This window comes from Chamaea fasciata, unplaced genomic scaffold, assembly GCF_029207755.1.
Source record: "Chamaea fasciata isolate MVZ Bird 193981 ecotype frontalis unplaced genomic scaffold, bChaFas1.0.hap1 SCAF_11, whole genome shotgun sequence".
Classification (NCBI taxonomy): domain Eukaryota; kingdom Metazoa; phylum Chordata; class Aves; order Passeriformes; family Sylviidae; genus Chamaea; species Chamaea fasciata.
The window spans coordinates 5,440,222-5,462,259 of NW_027094096.1; the positions used below are offsets into that span (position 1 = coordinate 5,440,222).

At 43.5% G+C, this 22,038-nt stretch overlaps 1 protein-coding gene across 3 annotated transcripts in view; it reads right to left on the reverse strand.

Moving 5' to 3' along the window:
* The window catches only part of DGKD (diacylglycerol kinase delta), a 58,089-nt gene that overhangs the window by 29,407 nt on the left and 6,644 nt on the right, over positions 1-22,038 (reverse strand). For 2 of the 3 annotated variants that reach the window (XM_066194095.1, XM_066194094.1), the window contains exons 2-3: positions 13,299-13,409; positions 12,543-12,623 (exon numbers count right to left, since the gene is read on the reverse strand). In XM_066194095.1, the coding sequence (XP_066050192.1) occupies positions 12,543-12,623; positions 13,299-13,391 (174 nt within the window). In that variant the 5' untranslated portion in view covers positions 13,392-13,409. Of the gene's footprint in view, positions 1-12,542; positions 12,624-13,298; positions 13,410-16,247; positions 16,510-22,038 lie in introns of those variants that run through there. The other variant, XM_066194096.1, reaches the window with a different exon arrangement.

The window sequence follows — 22,038 nt, forward strand, 5'->3', positions numbered from 1 at the left end:
TTTCCAGCTTTGAAAAATTTTATTTCAAAAGAAGGTAATCACAGCAATGTTTCTTCTTCCTTGGGAAAGCGTTTAGTTAAATGTATTTTCATCAAAAACTCTGCTCTGTAAGAATGGCTACCCTAGAGAAACTTCTTCCAGAGCATGAAACACTGATGCATAAATCAGTGTGAAGTTAGAGAAGAACAAGGAGCATGTTTCAGTCCTGCTAAGAGGAGGCAGCTTTTTCCCTGGAAGTAAAAATCAAGGTTAGCTAATTTGTTCAGACACCACTGGGCCTCACTTTCTTCCTGGTAATAAGGCCAAGAACATCTATAGTTGCATACATAAACCGTAGCACATATAAAGTCCAAACATCCTAGGATGAAGAATCCAAGGACCTTTCATGGCTGTAAAACCAGCCAAATTCTGTAAGGAACCATCAGCTCATTTGAGTCACTGGCATGCTCTGGAGCACTGGGGAAGAACATCTTCAGAACACTCCTACTGCTGTCCCTTTCCCTATTTTTCTGCCTTTTTCGGGGGACAGAAGGAAAATACAAACTATAGCATAGTTTTTAATCACGCTGGAAGACAAGAAATTTAAAATATTGACATAAAATACAGAAATACAGACATTCCTTTGATAAGAATTAATTTCTGAGCCTACTGACTTCCTGGATCATTGGATAGATCATCCAATATAGAAAAACATTAATTCTTTCTTAAGTCACCTACTGCATCATCTTAAAAATCCCCACATTGAGTGTTAGAAAACCCTCTGCTCAAAGAACAAAGTGGAAGTTTCTAAAGACAAGAGGATAAATAAAGAGATCAAAAGATTTTCATATATGAAACATCCAGACAAAGAGTCACAGAATTAAAATAAAGGGTCTATTGTGTAACTACAAAACTGCAAATAAAAATGTAACTGTGCAGGATAAATATATGAAGAACATTCCCCATCAGTCAGTTCAAAAGCAGTATTTGCACTGGGATTTATTGGTATCACCAGAGACAGGAAATAAAAGAATAAACCTCTTTAAAAAGCTTGCTCCTAAGGAGCAAGCTAAAGTTTGTTCTCCTAAGGAGAACAAACTGGGACAATTCAGACTTCACTACGAAGGACAGACAAGATCGTAATGTAACTAGAGCAGCAATTATTTGGGGAAATGAAGAAACCATACAGACCTGTTTTCCTCATTATTATGCAGCAGTATTACAGTTACAAGGACAATCAGGAATCCAGAAACGTGTTAATAGGGCCCCTTCCTGCGCAGAGCAGTGCAGCAGCTCTGCTGTTCACACAGCCCACACCCCCCAGCCCAGCCTGGGTACCTGGGGAGCAGCAGCCCCTCGTGCCTGCCCTGTAGCGCAGCAGCTGCCGGCTCCTTCCCGCACAGGCTGCTGGGCAGCACGTGTGCACTGGGCTGAGCAACAGAAGCTCTCACTCCTCCTGCCACTGCTCCCTCCCTCTCCTTGAACCAGCTACATCAGCTCCAGACATCCACCTGCTGAAGGATACTGACAGAGGGCCAAGGCTGCTCATACACTGCGCTGTCCAGGCAAGAGCGATGATCAGTTTAGTATCTTGCACAAAAATAAAATCATTCTCATCACCTCAAAAGAAGCCACACCAACCTTCCCCCGGAAAGCTGTCCTTTCCCAGCCAGGAGCCCAGGAGTTTACTCTCAGCTACAGCTGCAATGAGCCAACATGCCAGAACACAAGGCTTGGTTCTTGGTTATCCCTGTTGGTGAACATGGCTACAAATGAGCATGGTCCAGCTACTTTTTTATGCTCCAGCTACAGCTTTTAACTAACATCCTGGAACAGTATATTCCACAGGATGACGACGCACTAGGTGAAGTAGCATTTCCTTTTATTTGTTCTAAATTTACAAAGCAGTAATGTCATCCAGTGACCTCTTGTTCTCATAAACGGAGAGCATGAAAACAACGATCTGACTGCTTCTGAGTTAGGATGAGGGCTGCCTTACTAGGAGTTAAAAAAACCCAAAACCAATAAAAAGTCTTCAGATTTATTTTTAATCTCATAGATTCTTGGCTTGTTTGGGGATTGGCAGAACTCTGAGCCTTCCTGCCTCCAAACAGCTCGGAACTCTATCTAGTTATGAGCAATTATGCAAATTAAAAGTGCTTGTTCTGCCTAAAAAAGTGAACATTAAAAACTTTTTTGATCCTAGATGCTACTGAACTTCTGGGTGTGATTCTTTAGATTTTGCTCGTTAGTAGAAATTGAGTGTCCAGCGCTCACTACAAGGAGATATGACTGACACCTAATCCTGACCACAGTCATGGGTGGGAAAAAAGGTTGCCAATCTCTCTAATCACTCCTGTAGAATCATAAGGGCACATGGGAATGGCAGGAAGGGTTAAAAACATTTCAAATCAGGATACAGGTTAATTATGAACTTCTCACTGCATACGAAACCCCGGAAATAGGTTTTGCAGAAATGGGGGTGATAGTCAGGTCCCCAGGAAGTAGTTATGTGCCCTCCATGAGTCACTTCAAGCCTATTAGAGAAATTCTCAATTTTCAAGCTTGCCCACTCTTAATCTAAAAAAACCTAAATCTGAAAATAACCATGCCTTCATTGGCTCTCTTGTGCAAACATACACTCTTAACACTGAAAATTCTTAAGGTTTATCTCCTTTTTCTCTCTTACATGGCCCATTCCCTCTTACCAGCTGTTAACCCCCACCTCTCATGCTGACCCACACTCCTCTGTCCAAAACTAACACCAGTTTACTGACATTTCAAATCCAGCCAGTTAACAAACAACAGAGCCAACCAAAGAAAATTCCTCATTTCATGTTCTAAAAATGGACTAATGTCCCTGGATGTCCTTCCCTGATGAACAGCTGTGAATAATCAGATTCAAAAAGCAGTCCAAAAAAGACTCCTATATTAGACCAGATTTTAAACAGAAATCTGATATCCTTCACCCTTTGTTGTACTGAGCAACCTTCCCCTCCCCAACAGCTGGAGCATAAATTTCATTCTCTTGTCTTGCTGCCACCTAAGACAACTTTATCATCTCTACTCCCCTGGGGCATTTTCTGGCTGCCCAGAAACTTCTCAGCAATAAAGTGACAGTCTAGCCAAGCATGCCCTGGGACTGCTTGTTATCAGAGTACATCTGGTGAGCTCAGTGACCACAAAAGATGGCAAAGCAAGTTAAGATCACACTGGCCCAATCACAGAGCTGACAAAAGAAACACTGCGGGGGGAGATGGGGTGGAGGGACATCGAACTTTGCTAAATATAATTTTCCTGATGTGTACATTTCTCAGAATGGCCAAAAGTGGGGGTATGAGAACACCTGCTCATTCTGACTGCTTCCTTTTACTCATATCCTGTTCCGATATAGACTTACATTCAAAGGTGCTAGCCATAAATCCCCCTAAGAGATCCTGCATTATTCCAAAAAGCTGATGACTTGAGTATAGAGACAACAGGAATTTCTGGAGCTCTAGAGACCTAGAAACTAGGAAAAAAAAAAAAAAAAAAAAAAAAAAAAAAAAAAAAAAAAAAAAAAAAAAGCTGAAAAACCTTCAGTTTGATCACATGTGGCAAAGGTAGGGAAACCAACCCCACCTGTAGCTAACTGCTGTGTCTATTCTGTATGGTGGTGAATGATCTTGGCATCCTGAGAGCCCAAGACTCAGGAAGGAAAACTGGGTGAGAGTGTAATGAGGTCCCAGCCATTCTTCCACTTCAGCTCCTGTTTCAGTGACAGCAGTAGCGAAATGAACAATGGAATACAGTAAAACACCTCACCTGGATCCATCAGCAAGGTTCTCACACCACCAAACCCACTGTGTTTCAAACACAATTACTGAACTCACACAGGGCAAAATGGATTAACTGTGGATTAGCAAGTGCTACTCCCTCAGCAAATACACAAAAAAGAAGACTGTGAAAAAGAGAGAAGAAAACACAAATTTGATATTCAAACCAGTCCATAACACTTAAAATCCTTAATGCCTGTCTCAGTGATGTCTGTTTCTGAAACAACCTGGAGCTCAGCATCAGGCCAGCAAAGCCTTAGGCAGTGACTCAGTACGACTTTAGTAGGTCTCTATAGTTCGGAAGAGAGCAATAATAAGAGTATCAAAGACTCGTGAGGGTCCAAGCCTTGCCTTCCTCCACACACTACAGCCCTGTTCTATTTTGCAATTCAGCTTTCACCCAGTTTTGCCAACAAACCCAAACCCATTAACTCACTGCAGAGGTCAGTTAGAGCTCTCTAGAACTGCACCAATTCTCTTTCCCCAAAACCTGGATGATATGGGAAAGACAAAGTAGTTTTTTATATAACACTGGAGAAATGCACCAGTTTTATATATTTTTTTGTAGCGCAAGACCTTAATTTCCTGCTAAAATGACCATCTTCCAGCCATGGAAACTCTCATTTCCACCAAATAAAACAAGCCATTAATGTTCTTACATTTGTGCCAAATTCCTTTCCCTTTTTTCTAAAATAGCAGTAACAAGATTTTCCTCAAAGCCGTAAGTGCCCAAATCTCTGTTCACAATAAACTGGCTATTTTATCCCCAACTTCCATGTGGCTGCTTTACCTTCATTTTTCAATCTATAAAACCCAGGACAGCTCAATTCTGTAGGAAAGCAGGTCCAGCACGTGTTGTGGTCTCTTTAGGACCATTTTTACATTATTAGGTTCACGCACCTTGCAATCTGTCCCTCCTGAGCCAGGGCAGCAGTGCATCTTCTCTGAGCATTAGCGCTGGCACTCGCTGCGCTGTGCTGTGCCGCGGGTCAAGTTCAACTCGTGCTGACCCTCCAGCTGGGATTTCTCCCAGTCCCTATCCTCCCCCATGCTGCAGCGGGAAACCAGACCAGACAGAGCGTTATCCCTGGGAAAATTATCATCTCTCATACCAGGGTCACATTCCTACAGGCTTCTGGAAACTGTTCCTAAACAAGGCACATTCCTATTCTTGGCAATTGGTAAGAGGAGCACAGACAAGAAGAGGATTTTAAGACCTTAGCAACAATTTAACAGACGTCAAAAGCTAGAGCATGCAAGGTTTTTGCCACCTTTAGCAGGTGAGAAATGCAACTCTCCTGGTAGTTCAGGCCTGTTAATCCCTAGAGATCTCCAAGGATGGAGCAGTGCCCAACGGGAGTGGATCTTAGCCCAGCTCCATGACCCACACACCCTCCACGTCATGCAGCAGATGCACATGCATCCCTTTATCTGTTTTCCAAAGGACACAGTCCTGCGAGGAAGAGTTCCTAAACACAACCACTCTGCTCAGAAAGGGCAGCCCATTTAGGAAGGTAAAGGATATTTCAGAGAAAGCTTCCCACTCACTCAAACAGAAGCAAACCCATGAAGAACAGAGGGGCAGGACTGTACCCCAGTGGCAGAGCTGCTGTCTCAGTGGGCTCCCACATGGCAAGGCTGGCACCCAGTAAATCACAGCACTGGGGAATAAATGATCCTATCAGTGGTAGGAAAATGACCTATTACTGAGAGTTTCTTGTTAGGAGCAGCTTCTCACAGCCCCCTAACTTCAGCAGTGCTGAACGGAGGCTGATAGCTAGCACAAAAGGAAATTAATAGCCTTCAACAGCTTGATGAGCCCAGGAGCTTTCCACACTGGGCCACCAGGCTAAGACAAGTCCTGTTCATGCACCATCACAAGCACCAAAAATAGGGAGGCAGCATTTCTGCAAGTTATGCTAGCAAGCCTCTCCCTGCATAAAAAGGAGCCCTTTCCTTCTAGAGCAGCTTCTGTGTAAAGCTGAACATATTCTCAAATGACCAACATTCTTCTGCCTTTGTGCCCCCACCCGGAAGGGGAGAAGATGCTGAAAAGCTGCAATCTTGCTCAGGAAGGCTGGTGAAACCCCAGTTCAGCATGACAGTTACAAAGAGCAAAGAGATTATCAAACAAAAGCTTCCAGTGTTCAGGCACAAGGGCAGACATGATTTCAAAGCTGTAAACTTCCCTCTAGGAAAGCAAAAGCTCTTCACAGTCTCCTTCACTTTTCAGCTCCTTGGTTATCCTGTCCCACAGTAAAACAGTTAAAGCTCAGTCTAACTTCTTACAGTAGTTTCATCTCTCTCAAAACCTCCCGCATATTTTTGAGTCACTCTGAAACATACAGTAGCAATCGCCAGATCTCTCCACCCACAGCAACTTCTTCCAGACTCTCTAACTCTTCTTCCATGTTTATCCTCTTTTTGGTAGTTTTTCCCCAGATTTTTCCTTCTTTTGTGACAGCAGACTAATGACCAGCTCCCACAGGAGGCAGGATTAAGAGCCCCAAAAATCCTTGACATGAAAGGATTTTAAATGACTATTTTCACTGACTAACTGTGACTCAGAATGGTCTGTTTACCAAAGGGCCTTTTCTCAAGGAGAAAAAAAAAACTGCACTGAAGTCTGAATTACAAACTACTAAAATAGCAAAGTATTTTGAAACTGCAGCGGTTCTGACAGGAAATGAGGACTGAACTGCACTTAATGAAGGAAGGTGGAAAACCAGCAGAGTGATTCTAGACACGGCAACATACAGCTCAACTCATCTTTTCACTTGCTTATAAAGGAAATTCTGACAGCTGCCAATATAAACAGTACAAGCACTAGCAAAGAGTGTACAATTCCTGAATGTGTACACACATGGGTGTGGAAAAGACAACAACCCCCAGCAAAAACTGAATTTTCCAACATGTGCTCCAATTTTGCCCGATTTAGAGACAAGGGTTTAAAAACAAAGAAGAAAGCACCATCCTGGTTCAGGAGTCCCTCTTTTCTAATCTTTCCCTTTTCCAAACATTAACAGGGCAATCCATGACTGTGAGAATTCAGGACACCTGGGACTGGCCTGTGTCACTATGTCGCTGGATTAATCAGTCTTTTTGCCCAGCTGATGCCTTTTCTCTGGGTCCCTTTACCCCCTGTTGAGAAAGCAGGGGAGGAAAATTCTCTTCCTTGCTAGGGAGCCCGGTGACTCCCAGGAGCATATGTTCAACTCCCTTTTCTTCAGAGGGCTGAGACCACACAGGGGAGTTCCGAGAATCCGTGCAAGTGTCAAACCACGCAGATTTTCCTGATCTCTATCAGCCGAAGCTTGAAGTCCAACTATGACTTCCTGCAAACAGCTTGCAATGAAAGTTCTTATACTTTTTCTCCTAATAAAAAACAAGTGACATGCTCTTTCTCGAAGCCTGTATTTCAAACCAGCACAACCAACCTCTGATCTGGCTGATCTGGGTTCCTCTTGTTCCAACAGTGTCTCACAGACACACAGCTCCTGTGCTAGGCAGGAGCAGCAAACTTTATGTAGCTTCAGCAGCACTATCATCTTTCAAAACCAAACTCTTCAGGGAAGACTTCACTGCCTTCTCTGCTGAAAATGATATATTTTAATTTAAAAGCACCCACACAAATAATTGAACTTGACACAAAACCATGAAGAGACAAAGGCACTTTCACTTCATTGTGAATGAACTGCAAACATCAACAACATACTCTCCCCATCAGGGAGGACTGTCATCGCTTTGATTTTTCACCCAAGTTCAAACACTTTGCCCTCTGCTTATAGGAAAGGTTACTTACCCAGAAATGAAAATTCATGCTATTTCTCCACAGCATCAATAAGCCCTGGGACAATACAGCAAAAATACACACTCTGGAGACCAGTAATGTAAAACTTCACAAGACAGAGACTGGCAAGTTTGCTGCTGAATAGAGTCAGTACTAAGTAACAAGGTTATAATATGAATAAATGATAGCACACCTCAGGCTTCCATACAGCTGGAGAATGACATCCATACTCCTTCTCAGAGATGACTGCACTCTCTCATTCAGGGGCACCAGCAACTCCCTGCTCCTCAGCCCACCACAACCACTGCTGCCTGCAGTCATGCAAGTGCTCTGTAAGAGAGGTATTATTCTAACCTGAATACTTCCTCTCTCCTGGGACATTGGACAGGGTGAATCATCAGTTAATAAACAGTATATCTGAACTGGGTGCAGCATTTCCAACAGCACCACAGGCACACTTCAATTACTCCTCTTCTAGAGAATACATCTACATAAATCCACTCAGGAGAGAACACCTGAAGATCAAGAGCTCATAGCAAATGTATTCCAAAGAATCTGAGCTTCTGATATCTGTTGTGCCGGCACAGGTGCCATGTTTCCCAGTGCTCAATCCAAACAACTCACACTCCTGCTCTTACCTTTCACGTCCAATCTTCCTCTAAACTAGTGTCCAGAGCAGCCTACTCCCTCAGAAAAAAACCTACACAGATTGCTTGACATGCAATTAATAGGATTAGTCTCGTCTGTGGTCAGTCTCTCTGAGCTATGTTCCCCTTGCCACAAGCTGATTAGCTGCCTGCTTAAGGAGGAGCTGGGATAAGTTTCCTTCTGACGGCAATGAAGTGGAGAGGCAGGCGCTGACTGTAATAATATGCTGTTTCCTGTCTGCGGCTGAGCTGAGAGGTACTTCCCAACAAAAAAAGGGTTTACAGGAGCTCAGGAGCTCAAGCTCCACCTCTTCCAGTGAAGAGCTTTAACAGTGGAGGAGGGGTCACTAGCATGGCTCCTGGCACTCAAAAACATGCTCTGAATGAGCTTCCATTTCACCAAAGCATCAGAAAGAAGAAACCAAACTACACAAAATTCCCTCACCACACAGAGGATATTTCTCCTGGGATCTCAAAGCTCTGAATCAGATGAGATAAGAAGTAAATGTTGTAATTCATGTTATGTGAATGAGGGTGAAAGTCCACACCACCATTTGGTAGCAATATTGGAAAACATTTACCAAACCACCATGTGACAATCATATTGGAACACCAAATGTGTATCTGGGAAGATATGATGTCCTTTCCAGGCCCTCTCTTGATGATGACAGGCATTCTTTACTAGTATTAAAGAATACATACCTTATCCTTATACAAGGTATAAAATTGTCCACAAAGCAGGAAAGGGTCAATGAGCTGTTAAGGAACCACTTCCGTAACTTTAGAAATTACACTGAAGGTAGCAGGCTTAACTCAGTGGGCACCTTCTAGAAAAGAGCAGATCTTCAGCCCACACACCAGCCTGAGGAGGAATTTGTTCACTATACAAACACAAAACTGGGCCAAAGGAGACAAGCCAAAGTGTTTTCAAAGACTTTTGAGGGGACAGCTGTGGTGGCAAAGCATTGACCTGAGCAACAGGCAAGAGAGTGACTGGTGTCCCCCAGACCTAGCAGGTGTCACAGGGGAGGACATGCATGATGGATGGCTCAGGTCCACGACACAGGGAAAGCATATCATTTTGAGACAGAGAGATCAGTAAAACCTAGGCTTCCCAGCATCATCTTGAGAAAACACTATTCCAGGTTCAAGTATGGAACTCATTCTCATTGTAAATTTTGTTTTAATGCTCCTCACAGAACTGGAGGCTAGTCCATCATGCGGGCTCCTTAATAAGTCACAATATGGCAAAACTGCACTGTCCAAGAAAAAACTATTCATGGAAAGAGCTAAAGTCTCACTAGGAAAACCCAATGCACCCGGTATGATCCCAAACCATCTGCTCTTTAGAAATCACAAGAGGTTTTGAGGATATGGCTAAGAAAGCAGTGCTCAGAAATCAGGGCCAGACTCTGATCTCACCCATCTAATGCTACTGATTTCTGTTTTGTTAGGAATACAAAATAGCACACACTGATGACAAGAGTCCAGGCTAAAAGTTGACTGCTCTTTGAAACAAAGGGCTCTGAACTTACCAGGACAACATACTCATCATTGCATTTGTGCCACAGCAGATCTCCTCTAAGGCCCTGTGCAAGACAGCAGCTCTAGGAAAAGGCTGGAGAGAGACCCATGCACCATGTACTAAGGAATCGTACATGGAAAGCCCAGACTGTCACAGCTCAGACATCCCAGAAGAACTTACCTTGTAGACAGCTGACTCAGGGACAGAGATGGCAGAGAACAGCAACAGAGACAGAACCAGCAAACACAACACCTAGAGGCCTAATGAGAGAAGAGAGCTCTGGCATGAAGCTGCTATAAGATTTGTTCCCAGAGGCTCCCTGGTAAATACATCTGCAGCCTCACTGCCTGACCTAAAGGAACAAAGCTAAACATAAAGCTTTTCATTACGCATCAGGGAATGGAGCTCTACAACACTGTAAGCTAAAAAATGCCCCATTGTCACATGGTCCCAGCCCATTCCATAGTCATCTATCCATTAACTCTGGGTAGCAGTCCTGAAAAGTGTCCCCATTGCAAACAGGATACACTTACTGAGGAAATCTATGCAAGATCAACCAAGTAAACCACAGCGGAATTTGTTATTACACACTTCTTTTCAGAGGAAGAGGTCCACGTCTTGAAACTCATTTTTCTTGCTCTCCTTCCTGCTGAGAGCAAACAAATTACCTGTCAGGTCCTAAGTAAAAGGTTTACTGGCAGCTATTTTGTAACCTAACTCCTCTATCCATGCAGCACAACCTTTCCTTGCTTTATGCTCTGTTTTTCTCCTCTCATGATGTTGCCTCCCCATGCTCCTCAAGGCACTTTCAAGTTGCTCTGCTGACTGGTCAGCTCTTATTACCTCTTTATTTTGGATACACATTGTTCCTCCAAGAGGTCTGAAGAAAACAGAAAACCAAAAAGAAAACCAGAACATCAAAAACTCTGCTTAAACACCAAATGCTATATATTTTCAGTTTAGGAGAAAAACTCAAATCATATGACCCACTGATTTGAAACAGGGAAAAAAATGCATCAAAGAACTCTGTATTTTAGAAAGGAAGATACAAAGCACAGTGCAGTGGTCTCAAAGAAAACCAACAGAAAACTGCATGACTTCAAGGAATCCAAAGCACTGACAGCAATGATGTAACAGAGCAAACAGCAGCAAGACAAGGCCACCTTCTCATGTCCTAAGTGTTTTTAGAGCTCAAGGTAAACGAGTGAGGCACCTCCATAAGTCACGATAGAAAGAGCAGATAGAAATTAAGAGGAAATATGTTTTTCTTGAATTTACCTAAGCACCATGATACACTGCTCAGCTGGAGACAGTGTAAACTGTACCTGCTTGAATTTCAAGGTAACCCTTTACCTTTTATCAGCTAGGTAAGGCAGGGACTGGCAGAGCCTGAGACCAGAGTCTTGGAAATAACTCTTCAATCTTTGACTCGGATGGGGCAATCTGAGACAGCAAATACAGTTCTTCCTCCTGTCCCTAACGCAGTCTTCCTGATGGACATTAGATCTTCCCCAACTACAACAGTAAGCAGCACAGTAACACTACACTCACCTGAAAAATCAGTCTTTATTTATATTTGAGAAAACCAAAGCAAGATCCAGGATAAAATGCTTTATTAACAGGTAAATAACACCACATTCTTGAAAACATATCCCCTACTCAAATCACTGCATAGACCTTCTCTCTGCTCTCTCACACTGACACCTGATATCAATACTTACTTACCATACCCAGATGTGCCTGCCTCCTACCTGTCCAACTATGGATATAGAAGGTGTTTTCAAGCTTTGGGAAGGTGTTGGGGTTTTATCTGGACACAGGCATTGCAAAGCCAAAAGCTACAGCTACACAACAGAAATGCCCTTTGGCAGATGTTTGTAGCAGCAGATCACTCCTGCTGCAGCACAAGGCACACTGCACAGTGCTGGTCACCATCTGCAGGACCAGGAGGGATTGCTCCCTCCTCCTGGATGGCTCCTCCCTTCACCTTGCCTTAGAGCAACACTTCCTTTCCCCAGGGCCTCCTTCTCCTCTGTTCTGAGCCCCTCAGGAGCTCTGTGGAGGTTTGCTGCTCACCAGCTCAACACTCACCCTACAGGGCTGACATTAATGGCTTTTTTTCTGCACACCAGGTGCTCCCCCAAATTGGAGCTTGCAGAACACCTGCACCTTAGAAATAAAATCATTTTTCCCCCTAGTTCCTGAGCCTGGGGAAAATGAAGCAGGGACACCACCACGTTTCCAGACTGGAACTACTTAGCACACATTCCACATCTAATGAGTATCCTGAACCAATCCCACAGTTATTTCTGTGCTATTTCTTTCTGTTCCTCCTTTTGCTTTCCCACTATATATAGCATGCATATATAAACACACACACAGACACACACCAAGTCAGAGAAAGAAGTTTACATATTTTAATGCCTATGGGAAAAACTAAATTCCTTTAGCAAGATCTCCAGCATAAACAAGAACATCACCTCTAACTCCCTCAGCAGAACAAATTTTTCTGTCCCACCGTGCAAACAGGTTCTATCAAACCCTCTTAGCTTACAGGGAAGAGAATCCCTGAATTCCAAGTCTTAACACAATACATAGTAACCTGAGGTAATTTGCAACGCACACAAATATGAGTTACCATATTGTAAAGAAAAGTAAGTTTATTATTTCTTTATTTTTCATAAAAAATGCTGTGAAGATTGTTCAGGGGTTATTCAGCCCTGCAAAAGAGATGGGATGTCGGGAAAAGATGCAAGAAGAACAGAAAACAATGCAAAAAGTCCTACCGTGAAGCTGTTGTTGACATTCTTTGTGCTGGATTCTGCTACGCTGGCATCTGTCAGATCCACCTCATCAAAAATAATGGACTGGAAAGAAAAAATTCAAAATCTCAATAAATTCTTGAATCCATTGTTTAAACAGCAGACTCAAAGGGAGTCTGCCTAGCATGCTCCATATCACAGCCTTTTATGATTTGAAGGAAAGACACAGCACCAACAACATTAATGACCTGGAAGTCTAGTTCCATACGCTGGGGATCACTCTGGCCAGTCTTCAGACAAGGAACACAATGACTTTATTTTTACTAAAGGATTATTTAAAAATAATCCAAATAAGTGTAGGCTTTGTTCTGTGAAAGTAGGCAGTTTTACATCTAGTTGATTATCAACATACTAAACCAGATGCATAGCAACTCTGATTTGATAAATTCTTGCCTCGCTTGTCTACCGCGCTTTCACTTTTCATTTGTATTCTCTTCTTTCTATTGATTCAGACTCCATTCCCTACTAACATGCACCAAAGGGAGAAAAAATGTGGAAAAATCAGTATCACAGGTCCACATGATGCTTCACTTCAAAACCAAGGATTTCCAAGCGTGAGGCATAATGCAGGGATCTTCCAGCAGCTACAAAGCCTGAAGACTGGTGCCTAAAAAGCCTCTTTTCTCTGCTGAGGGCTGCTTCCCCACTGACACCCATCTGCCTTGCAAGCCCCTCTAATGACTTCCCTCCTTGGCCTCAGAGGCGCTGTAAGCACCTTACCTTAGCAGTTTTTGCATAGTAGAGCGTTCGTCCTCGCAGTTTGAAGTATCGTCTCTTCCAGCGCTGGAAGGAGCTGGTTTGTTTCATCAGCATCCCCTCTTTTATGACAGTCTACAAAAGCATCAGAAGAGAGGGGTGAAGCATAGGTTTTACTGACAGGCACATTTTCTGCTTCCCCAGCACACACCCGAAGGGAAACAACTGGAGCTGGAGACCAATAACCTCAGTGCCCTCTGCTGGAAGCGTTTCACAGATTCATTCAGCAAAACTGAGCAGCCTTCACAAGATAAAACTCTCCTGAACACACAAGCCACACTGCGGTGCGGTTTCACCCTTGTCTCCAGTGCTATCACGATACCAAAGAAGATAAATAAAACTGAATGAGCATTTCGAATCTAACAGTGACTCAGGGAATGTAACAGTTAAACTCACCGGGGTCAGATTTCAGTTGCAGGTAATTGCACCTTTCATTTAATTGGCATCTGATTACCAGGACATACACACCCAGGATATCTGTGTCTACCTCCAGCTGTGCCTTGTGAACCAGCATCTACCTGGCACAGAGGTGGCAAACTGCAAGCCCAGGGGGTGAAGAGCGAAACCAGTGCAAAGGAGGAGCTAAATCCAACATCAGCATTTGGTATTCTTCAGATAGTCTTGGCCCTGCCTCGGTACTCTCTGGCCAGCTGCCATTTCCCAGGGCCGCAGTGCCAAAACTGTCTATGCACGCTGCCTTTTTTTCTTTAACTGCTTTATAACTAGACTGACATACCGGCATACACGGGATCATATGCTTGTTCATATACTGTGCATATGTGGGAGTATGGATTTAACCCACATGCACTTCATTCAGGTTTGAATACCAACAGCTACATGAAAATAATCTCAAAAACTGCAGCTCAGAAAGACAAAAGGCAAAAACGTCAGGGCTGAAAGTCCAACTCCAAATTCCTCATTGTAAATACTGTCCAGGAGCTACAAGCAGTGCTATGTCATGCCTTGGTACCACAAGAAACCTACTTCTCTCCCCAAAACAGTTGCAGGAACCTACTTCTTGCTGAGAGAGCCCAATGCAAAAAACGCTCCGTTAAAACACAGGACACAAACGGTCCGACAATCTTGTAAGACAGGTTATTCTGTATCTTGGTGCCAGGAAAATGACACAGCTTTAACATACCAGAGGTCTCAGTGGAATTCAGGTTTGTAACAGTCAGGTCGTTGATAAGTATCAATTCACAAAGAGCACCAAATGGACACCACCATGCTACTGCAGCACATAAAATAAATACTCTTACTGATCCATAGGGTTTAGTTAATTTTAGAAGTTCTTTCCAGGGCATTAAACTTGCTTTTAAAACGCTATATATATTTCTAATGTGTGCTTTTAGTTTTTGGAATGAATTTTGATACGCTCCACATACGCTGGCCCCCGCCAAGCTCAAAGCTTCCTCAAAAACCACTTCGAAAAAAACGTTGACTCTAAGGAGAAACATCCGTCTGACAATATATGTTCCCCTTTTGCTAGACTGAGCTATCCTCAGACTGCCCTGAGAGATCACATGGTCTGGACCACCATGGTGAAGCCTCTACTCACAAATCAGCCGGGAAGAGCAGGCTCCACATTGCACCAGATCCTAAAGAGAGCTGTCGGATATAGAAGCCACTACCATCTTCCCCTACTGTGTTGGGAAACAGAAAAGCGGGAGAGCTCCCCTGTCTCCTGCAAGAACATCATCTACCTTGGATGCTGGGCCCTTGCCAGCTCCAAGGTTAGCACACCCCAGGCCTCAATGCTTCCCAGTGGTCTGTTTCCCAAAACCACCAGTATACTGGAAGAAATACCTGCCAGTGCTCAGGCAAACACCAACGGAGTGTGCCTGCTTCAACTGGGAATTGCCAAACTCCACAGAACTTCCAGCAGAATGAAATGAGCAAACAAAAATGCACAACTGAGGATTAAGGTCCTATAAGAAAATGGCTGTTTCCCACACCAGCTCCCCACAGCTCTGAATCAGTCACTGAAAGGCATCCTGGCCCTTGTTTTCACAGGACAAACATGTTAAACCATCTCAGAGCTGGTGTTACGTCAATAATCCAAAATTCAGACGGCATCTTAGCTGAAGCTTCAGCATAGGAGAAAATGGAGTGAAAACACTGACCAAACAGCATCCCTTGCCGAAACTACCCTGAAGGCAAGGCCAGAGCTGAAGGCACTCATCTGGAACCAGGAAAGACGCATTCATGCTCCTACTCTGCCATGGACTTTTTATGAGTTCCCAATAAAGCAATTTTCACTTGTGTCTCCATCCCCCATCTGTCAAATGGAACAAACAGCACTCACCAACTCTGTGGAAACTCACTAAAATAAATATTTCTCTCACAAGTTAATTTAACCTCCAGCACCTGAGTATCAAAGAGAAATGTAAAGTACCAGCATCCAAATTACCACACTAAAGCAATCACACATTTCTGCAGCTCATTTTTTTACAGGGAAGAAAATGGGAAAGCGGCAGGAGATTCTCCAGCTTAAGACAGAAACATGGAGTGATTTTTGCATTCCCTGGAAGAAAACCACATATAAATTAAAAATGAGACAGAGAAAGCAGCTACTGAAGTCTGAAAAGCCCTGAACCAAAATCAGAGAGGAACTAAAAATCCTGGGGAAGACTCCTGGGATGAAAAGCCCAAAGATATCAAGTCAGCCAGGAGGCTGATCAAAAAACAGCAGCTTGCAGGAGGAGATGTCAGAGCTCTGTTGCTATGCTTATTTACAGCTATGGTTAAACTGGGGTCAGCCAGAGCCCTTATACACCCCAGGCTCAGGCAGCATCACTTCAGCCAAACTTGCCCAGCCCACCAGCACAGCAACTGTCAGCAAAACAACGCCTCTGCTTTCCCTCAGCTCCCACCGCTCCCACCTGCTCCCTCACCTCAGCTGGACTCACTCACCTCTGCACAAGACATGCATTCCTCCATTCCTCTTTTAAACCCCCTTTTTGTTTTTTTGCTTTCTTTTTTTTTACCGAAAGGCAACACTTGCAGAGGTTACCCTGCCCCGTTCTGAGCAGCGGTTTCCGTCATTGCCAGGCTCTATGTATAGAAAACCTGACAGCTCCCAGCTCAGACAGGAAAGGCCAGAGCAGGAGCGCTGGTTCTGCTCACAGCAGACATGCCTCTGCTTCAGTGCTGCCCATCTCTGCACGACAGCAGCTGGGTTATTTATAGGCACTCAGCTCAGCACAGTTTGGTGAGTTTGGGCGGAAAGGGCTGGAGATAAGATCAAGATGACTTTATAAAATGATGTAGACATCACCGCCTTTCTCCTCCTCTATTCTGACTTTACAGCCAAAGGACTTGTTACTTGCAGAGGAATGCAGCTGCAGAAAATGAACTGGGGAAAGGACCTGACTGCAAAGTGACATAAATTAAATAAAAGGGGGGAGATGAACAGTTACTTCTGCTCCCCAGCCTCTCTGCAGATTTTTAATTGAAGAGCTACTCTGATCAGATTACTGGGCATGTAATTCATCAAGATAAAAGTGAAATTGCTTCTCCCACAATGAAAAGAGAGTGTTAAATCTATTTTTAGTGTCATATATTGGATCCTAGGGGAAAAGCTACTGCCCTGAAACATTATGAGGATTAATTATGTGCATCCTATCCAGGATAAATACTAAAATTGTTTGCAATGGAACTATGCAGACTGTTTTCTATCCAGCTGAGGCCCTTTCCAGTGTGGTGTCCTGTGGCAAGGCATTCTGTGGGCAGATAACACTATGAAAAAATGAATTATCTTCTTGGATCAAGTGTAAAATGATGTGCTACTGGTTTCAACACTGATGTCTTTTATCATATTGTAAGGCAGTGTAAAAAAGGTTACTGAACAAGCCAACAATTTAAAACAACATTGCACATAGCGGCGTGTCTTAAGAAGTCTGAAAAGAACAAGATTAGATAACTGAAAGGCAAGGCCCAGGAAATTTCTTACATTTTGGTATTTATCTTTGGCCTCAAAGAACAGCAACTTCCTGCAAAAAAAAATCAGTTTATGGCTAGCAATACGCAACCCTCCCCCCAGCTCATCCCCTCTCAAAACCTAACATCTGGGAAGAGCAATAGTGTGTTCTCAGATTTCTCCTGTCAAAACGGGTGCACAGTTCAGGCCTAATCCAGAACTGACAAAAGAAAAGTTTTGCCACTGACCTCAACAGGAATGATTTCAAACAACTCAGATGACTGAAAAAAAGAACTCAGAAGAAAGCCTCGTGTTTCACTGTTTCCCCTTCCGGCCTTGTAAGAACAAGAAGCCAGAAGATTAACAGGAGCTGTTCAGTAACACAGTTGTGTTTTTGGCATCACTGCTCATCTGAGGTGTCTCTGCATCCAGTAACCCAAGTCAGGAGGTCAGAGACAGCCAACACAGATTTAGTGCTTTCAACACTGATAACACGAGGGATTCTACTACAAGTTAGGAAGGATCATGTCAGATTTCAGCTACTTTCAGATTACATCCCTTGTTCTCCTGCACACAGTACTGCTCACCAAGTGAAACACGGGAGCAGACAATCCTTTCCTGAAGCTTAAACCTGTTGCCCCATTTGGAAGTAGGGCTCCTGATCAAACTAATTTCCTAATCTGGAAAAGCAGCCCTATTAGCCAGACTGAGGGTGACTATCAAGCATGTCCAGCTGTCAGGCTGGCAAGTGTCCCTCAGCTCAGGGAGGCTCCAAACCACGTTTGATAGAGACAGACGAAGAACAATGCAACCTATTTCACTGCTGAGATCATAACATATTCTTAGGGGCAATTATTCAGTGCAGCATATCTAAAACAAGAATTATGCTCCACTGACACATCTTTCCAAGGCAGAAAAAGAACTATGTACAAGGTAATAGCCAAATAATACAAAGCTATCTAAAGAGCAACTAAAGAACCCCAAACCCAAAGTCCCCAGCTCCGTTTATCCTGTGTGCTCAGAATGTAAAAACTTCAGGACACACACGGTTTGTATCTGTATGTACCACAAAACACTGATGCCAAACAACAAATAATTGACTAAACAAAACATCAAATGCAGAGAGGAAAAAACAAAATGTGAAAGTATATATGGAACTGGGCTATCTTTATAGATGCTTGCTAGGGAATTTTACAGGCAGCTGAGCCCCAGGAACCAAACAACCTCATCTAGTCACTGATTCTGAGTAAGCTGTGGCAAAAAGGATACGAATAGGTCTGCAGGCATTTAAACATGGCCAGACCACCTTGCTGTCCTAGGGCAGGTACAAATCTGAGTGCTGTAACTTGTGGGTAAAACAGTTCTAGTAGCTGGTGTCATAAAAGCTCCCCGGGGTCATAAACATGAAACTAATTAATATTTAGACATCAAATAAAACACTGTAAATCCAACAAAAACTACAGGAATAAATCTAACCAACCCCATAGAACAAGACATGAAATGTCAAAAGGGTAGGGGTTAACAAGCTAATCTGAGAGTAACATCCTTCCACCAGACAGTGGTCACACCCTGGAAATGAACTCCAGGAAGCTTGGAGAAGGGAAATCTGGATCAGTAAAGCAATTCTAATGATGGGACACATAGAGAGCTATACAGGTCTATAGGGGAGCACAAGGTAATTGCAGGTTGCATAGTCCTGTTTGGGAATTCTACAATAAACGCACTTTGCTCTTGAAAAAGTGAAAATTTCATTAAGATTTCTTTCACTTGCATCAAAAGAGCAAGATATTATGAGAACTCACTGCAAAAAAAAGGAGACTCCAGAAGAAAATCAGAGCTGGAATCAGACGTCAAAATAGAAGCTGGGCAGCGAGTCAGCGGCCCACTAACAGAAGCTGAGCACTACAATTGATGAAGGGGGCTACAGTACAGACCTTTGTACAACCACATGGGAAAGCCTGAGAAAACTCTCCTAACAATCATCCTCCCAATTCACCTCTGCTGTAACCTCCAGCCCTGCTGAATGAGCTGGACTCAGCACACCCAGTGAGAGACTGGGGCAAGCACGGCTGATAGTTCTCCTACTGCTTCCCTGCAACTCCTGACAGCAGAATCCAGAGCAGAGCACAGCAACCTATCCATGGAGTAGCTGAGATGTCACTGAAACAGGTAATGCAAGCTCATGCTCCAGATCCACAGTAAAAAACAGGGGCTGGTATCAAATAAGCACTGAAAAGGCCTTAATTTGCCTTGGCACAGATAAATGGTCAAACACTTAATTCTTCATTAAAGTTGCAGCCAATAAACAAAGAACAGGTCTTTGAACCAGCTTCTTTCAATACCAGATTCAGCTGCTACTATTATGAATGATTCTCCTAAAAGGGATGCACAGTCACAGACCTAAAGTGAACTAATTACCAAATGAAAAACAATTTGAGAGCACGCAAAAATGTATATGGGGAAGGAAACACAAGATTCAGCGAATCAACGCACAGCTCCTTCGTAAAATGAGCCCTGTCAGAGAGTTCTAAGAAAAGCACTAAAACAGATGAATATTCTAGTCAAAATACTTAGAAGGGAGAATGAAAAACACACCAGTACAGTGATTCAGGATGAGTTAGGAGCTGGACACCTCCTGGCACACTAACTGCTTAAGCCTCAGGATGCTTTCCCATAGGCTTTCAGCATCCTTCCCAAACACATTGATCACAAGAGGGAAACTGAGCACAAAACTCCAGTCAAACTATAGCAAAGCCGGAAGATAAGGGCTCAAACCCACTCACAGAGATAACTAAAGCCAAAAAGGCAACAGTTTAATAGCTACCTGAAAATTCTGGAATGGAATAAATTTGTAAAGGGTACTAATTAAATGTGAACTTTATACATTTAAGGACAAACATGAAAAGTTTGACTGTGATTTTTTTCTACCATCTAAAATTATATATACCTGACTACACCCCTTCCTTGGGCATTTTCCCCATACACAAAAAATGTCAAAATATGCTACCCACAGTAAAACCTTCTGAAACATGCCTGTCACATGCTATGCACCAGCACCACAGAATCCCCTGTCTGAACTCAGAGGCACAGCGATAGAACCTCATTTGGAATCACAGCTTGTACACAGAACCCTCTAATGCTGCAGCCTGTACCCCCACAGCTTAAGCCACACTCTTATTCATTCACGGTCAGACAAAAACCCACGTGTCTAAGCCCCCTTATCCACTTCACCAGCAGGCAGAAGGAGCCAGGCACTCACCACAGTGGGCTGTCAGGGCCATTTGACAAGTACCAGGCTGGGGAGAGTGACCAGTGCCAGCACAGCACAGCGAATGTATGGGAAAGAACATGCAGATACAGCTGTGGATCTCATCCTCACACTCATAACCACCCCGTCCTTCCCACGCCGCCCAACGTCATGGACACCTTGGCCAAGTAGGAAGGAAAAGTCAGCAGAAAGCACCAGCAAGAGAACTTCAGGATATGGGAAAGTGAAAGTTATACCTTGAGAAAGAAAACTGAATCCTTTGCCCTTGTGTTGAGCAGGCTGAAAGAAAGACAGCTTCCTCCCACTGTGTCTGGATTCCCATCACCTCTGCTACTGAATTCTGCAAGGAGCCTTGCTTGGTAGGGACTGGCAGAGCCAAATCCTCATCCTTTTACTCCAACTTCTGCTCTCAACCTATTTATTCAAATAGGTTGAGAGCAGAAAGTGGTTTTTGGCCTTTGGCCATTTAATTAATACTTAGGTATCTTAGAACTTATTTTTATCTCATCTGTAACAACTGTCGTAATCAGATTTTCCATATTTATGTATTAAACAACCTATGCTTTTAAGTTTTTTTTTCCTCATCTATTTAACATAGTTTTTAAAGGATACTGCAAAGTTTTAATTTGTTTTTCCACTTGCCCTGTTTTAATGTCCTGCAAATACCTTTGACCATGCCAAGACTTCTTGATCAGCACCAGGAACAACAAAAAAGATGAGCACAGCCCTGGGAACACCATTTTGTTAACTTTCAGCTGAACAGAACAGAAGGGGCTGACGTGACTTCCCAGAATACTGATTTTTAATAAAACCTCAATAGATCTACACATCCTGGAGAATGCTCTGCCCTGCCTCAGCTGAGAGCAGTTCCAAGAGCAGGCACCTCGCCCTCCCTGTTTCATCAGACATATTTCTGTCATTCAAATACCACTGAAGAGGCTGTCCCACGGGGTAACACACTACCTGCTGGAGCTTGCACCACCTGCCTCAGTTCCCAGGTCTGGGGATGCCCTGGATGACTTCTTGCATTTGATACAAGAAGCACGTATCTACATTTTCCCTATAGGAAACTGCGGGTGGTATCACCTCTCCTGACTAGAAACTTACATGGATAAATTTACCAAAGCGTGCAAGTCTCAAGTGCAGTGTGTTTGATACAAGCATTACGTGATCAAGAGGGCATTTCCTTTCTCAAAAAAGGCAAACAACAACATCAGAACAGTGATGAGATGTAAAACTTTTCAACTTAACGATGAGACGGTGAGGAAACAAAAAGTTCTCCTCTGAAACCAAATGATGCAATCCTGTACTAATCAATTGCCTAACTGAAGTGGTAATGTTGTAAACACCAAGCCAACTTTTTTCTCTCTGGAAAGAGGAGGGCAGCCAGCTTTAGACCTCCTCCTCCTCCTCTGTGTAAGTGCTCTCATGTCCAGGTGTGGTCCAGGGCCTCCAGACTGCAAGCTCCATCCCCTGTAGAAGCACTGCACTGCTGCTGCAGAGGTGCAGCACTACTG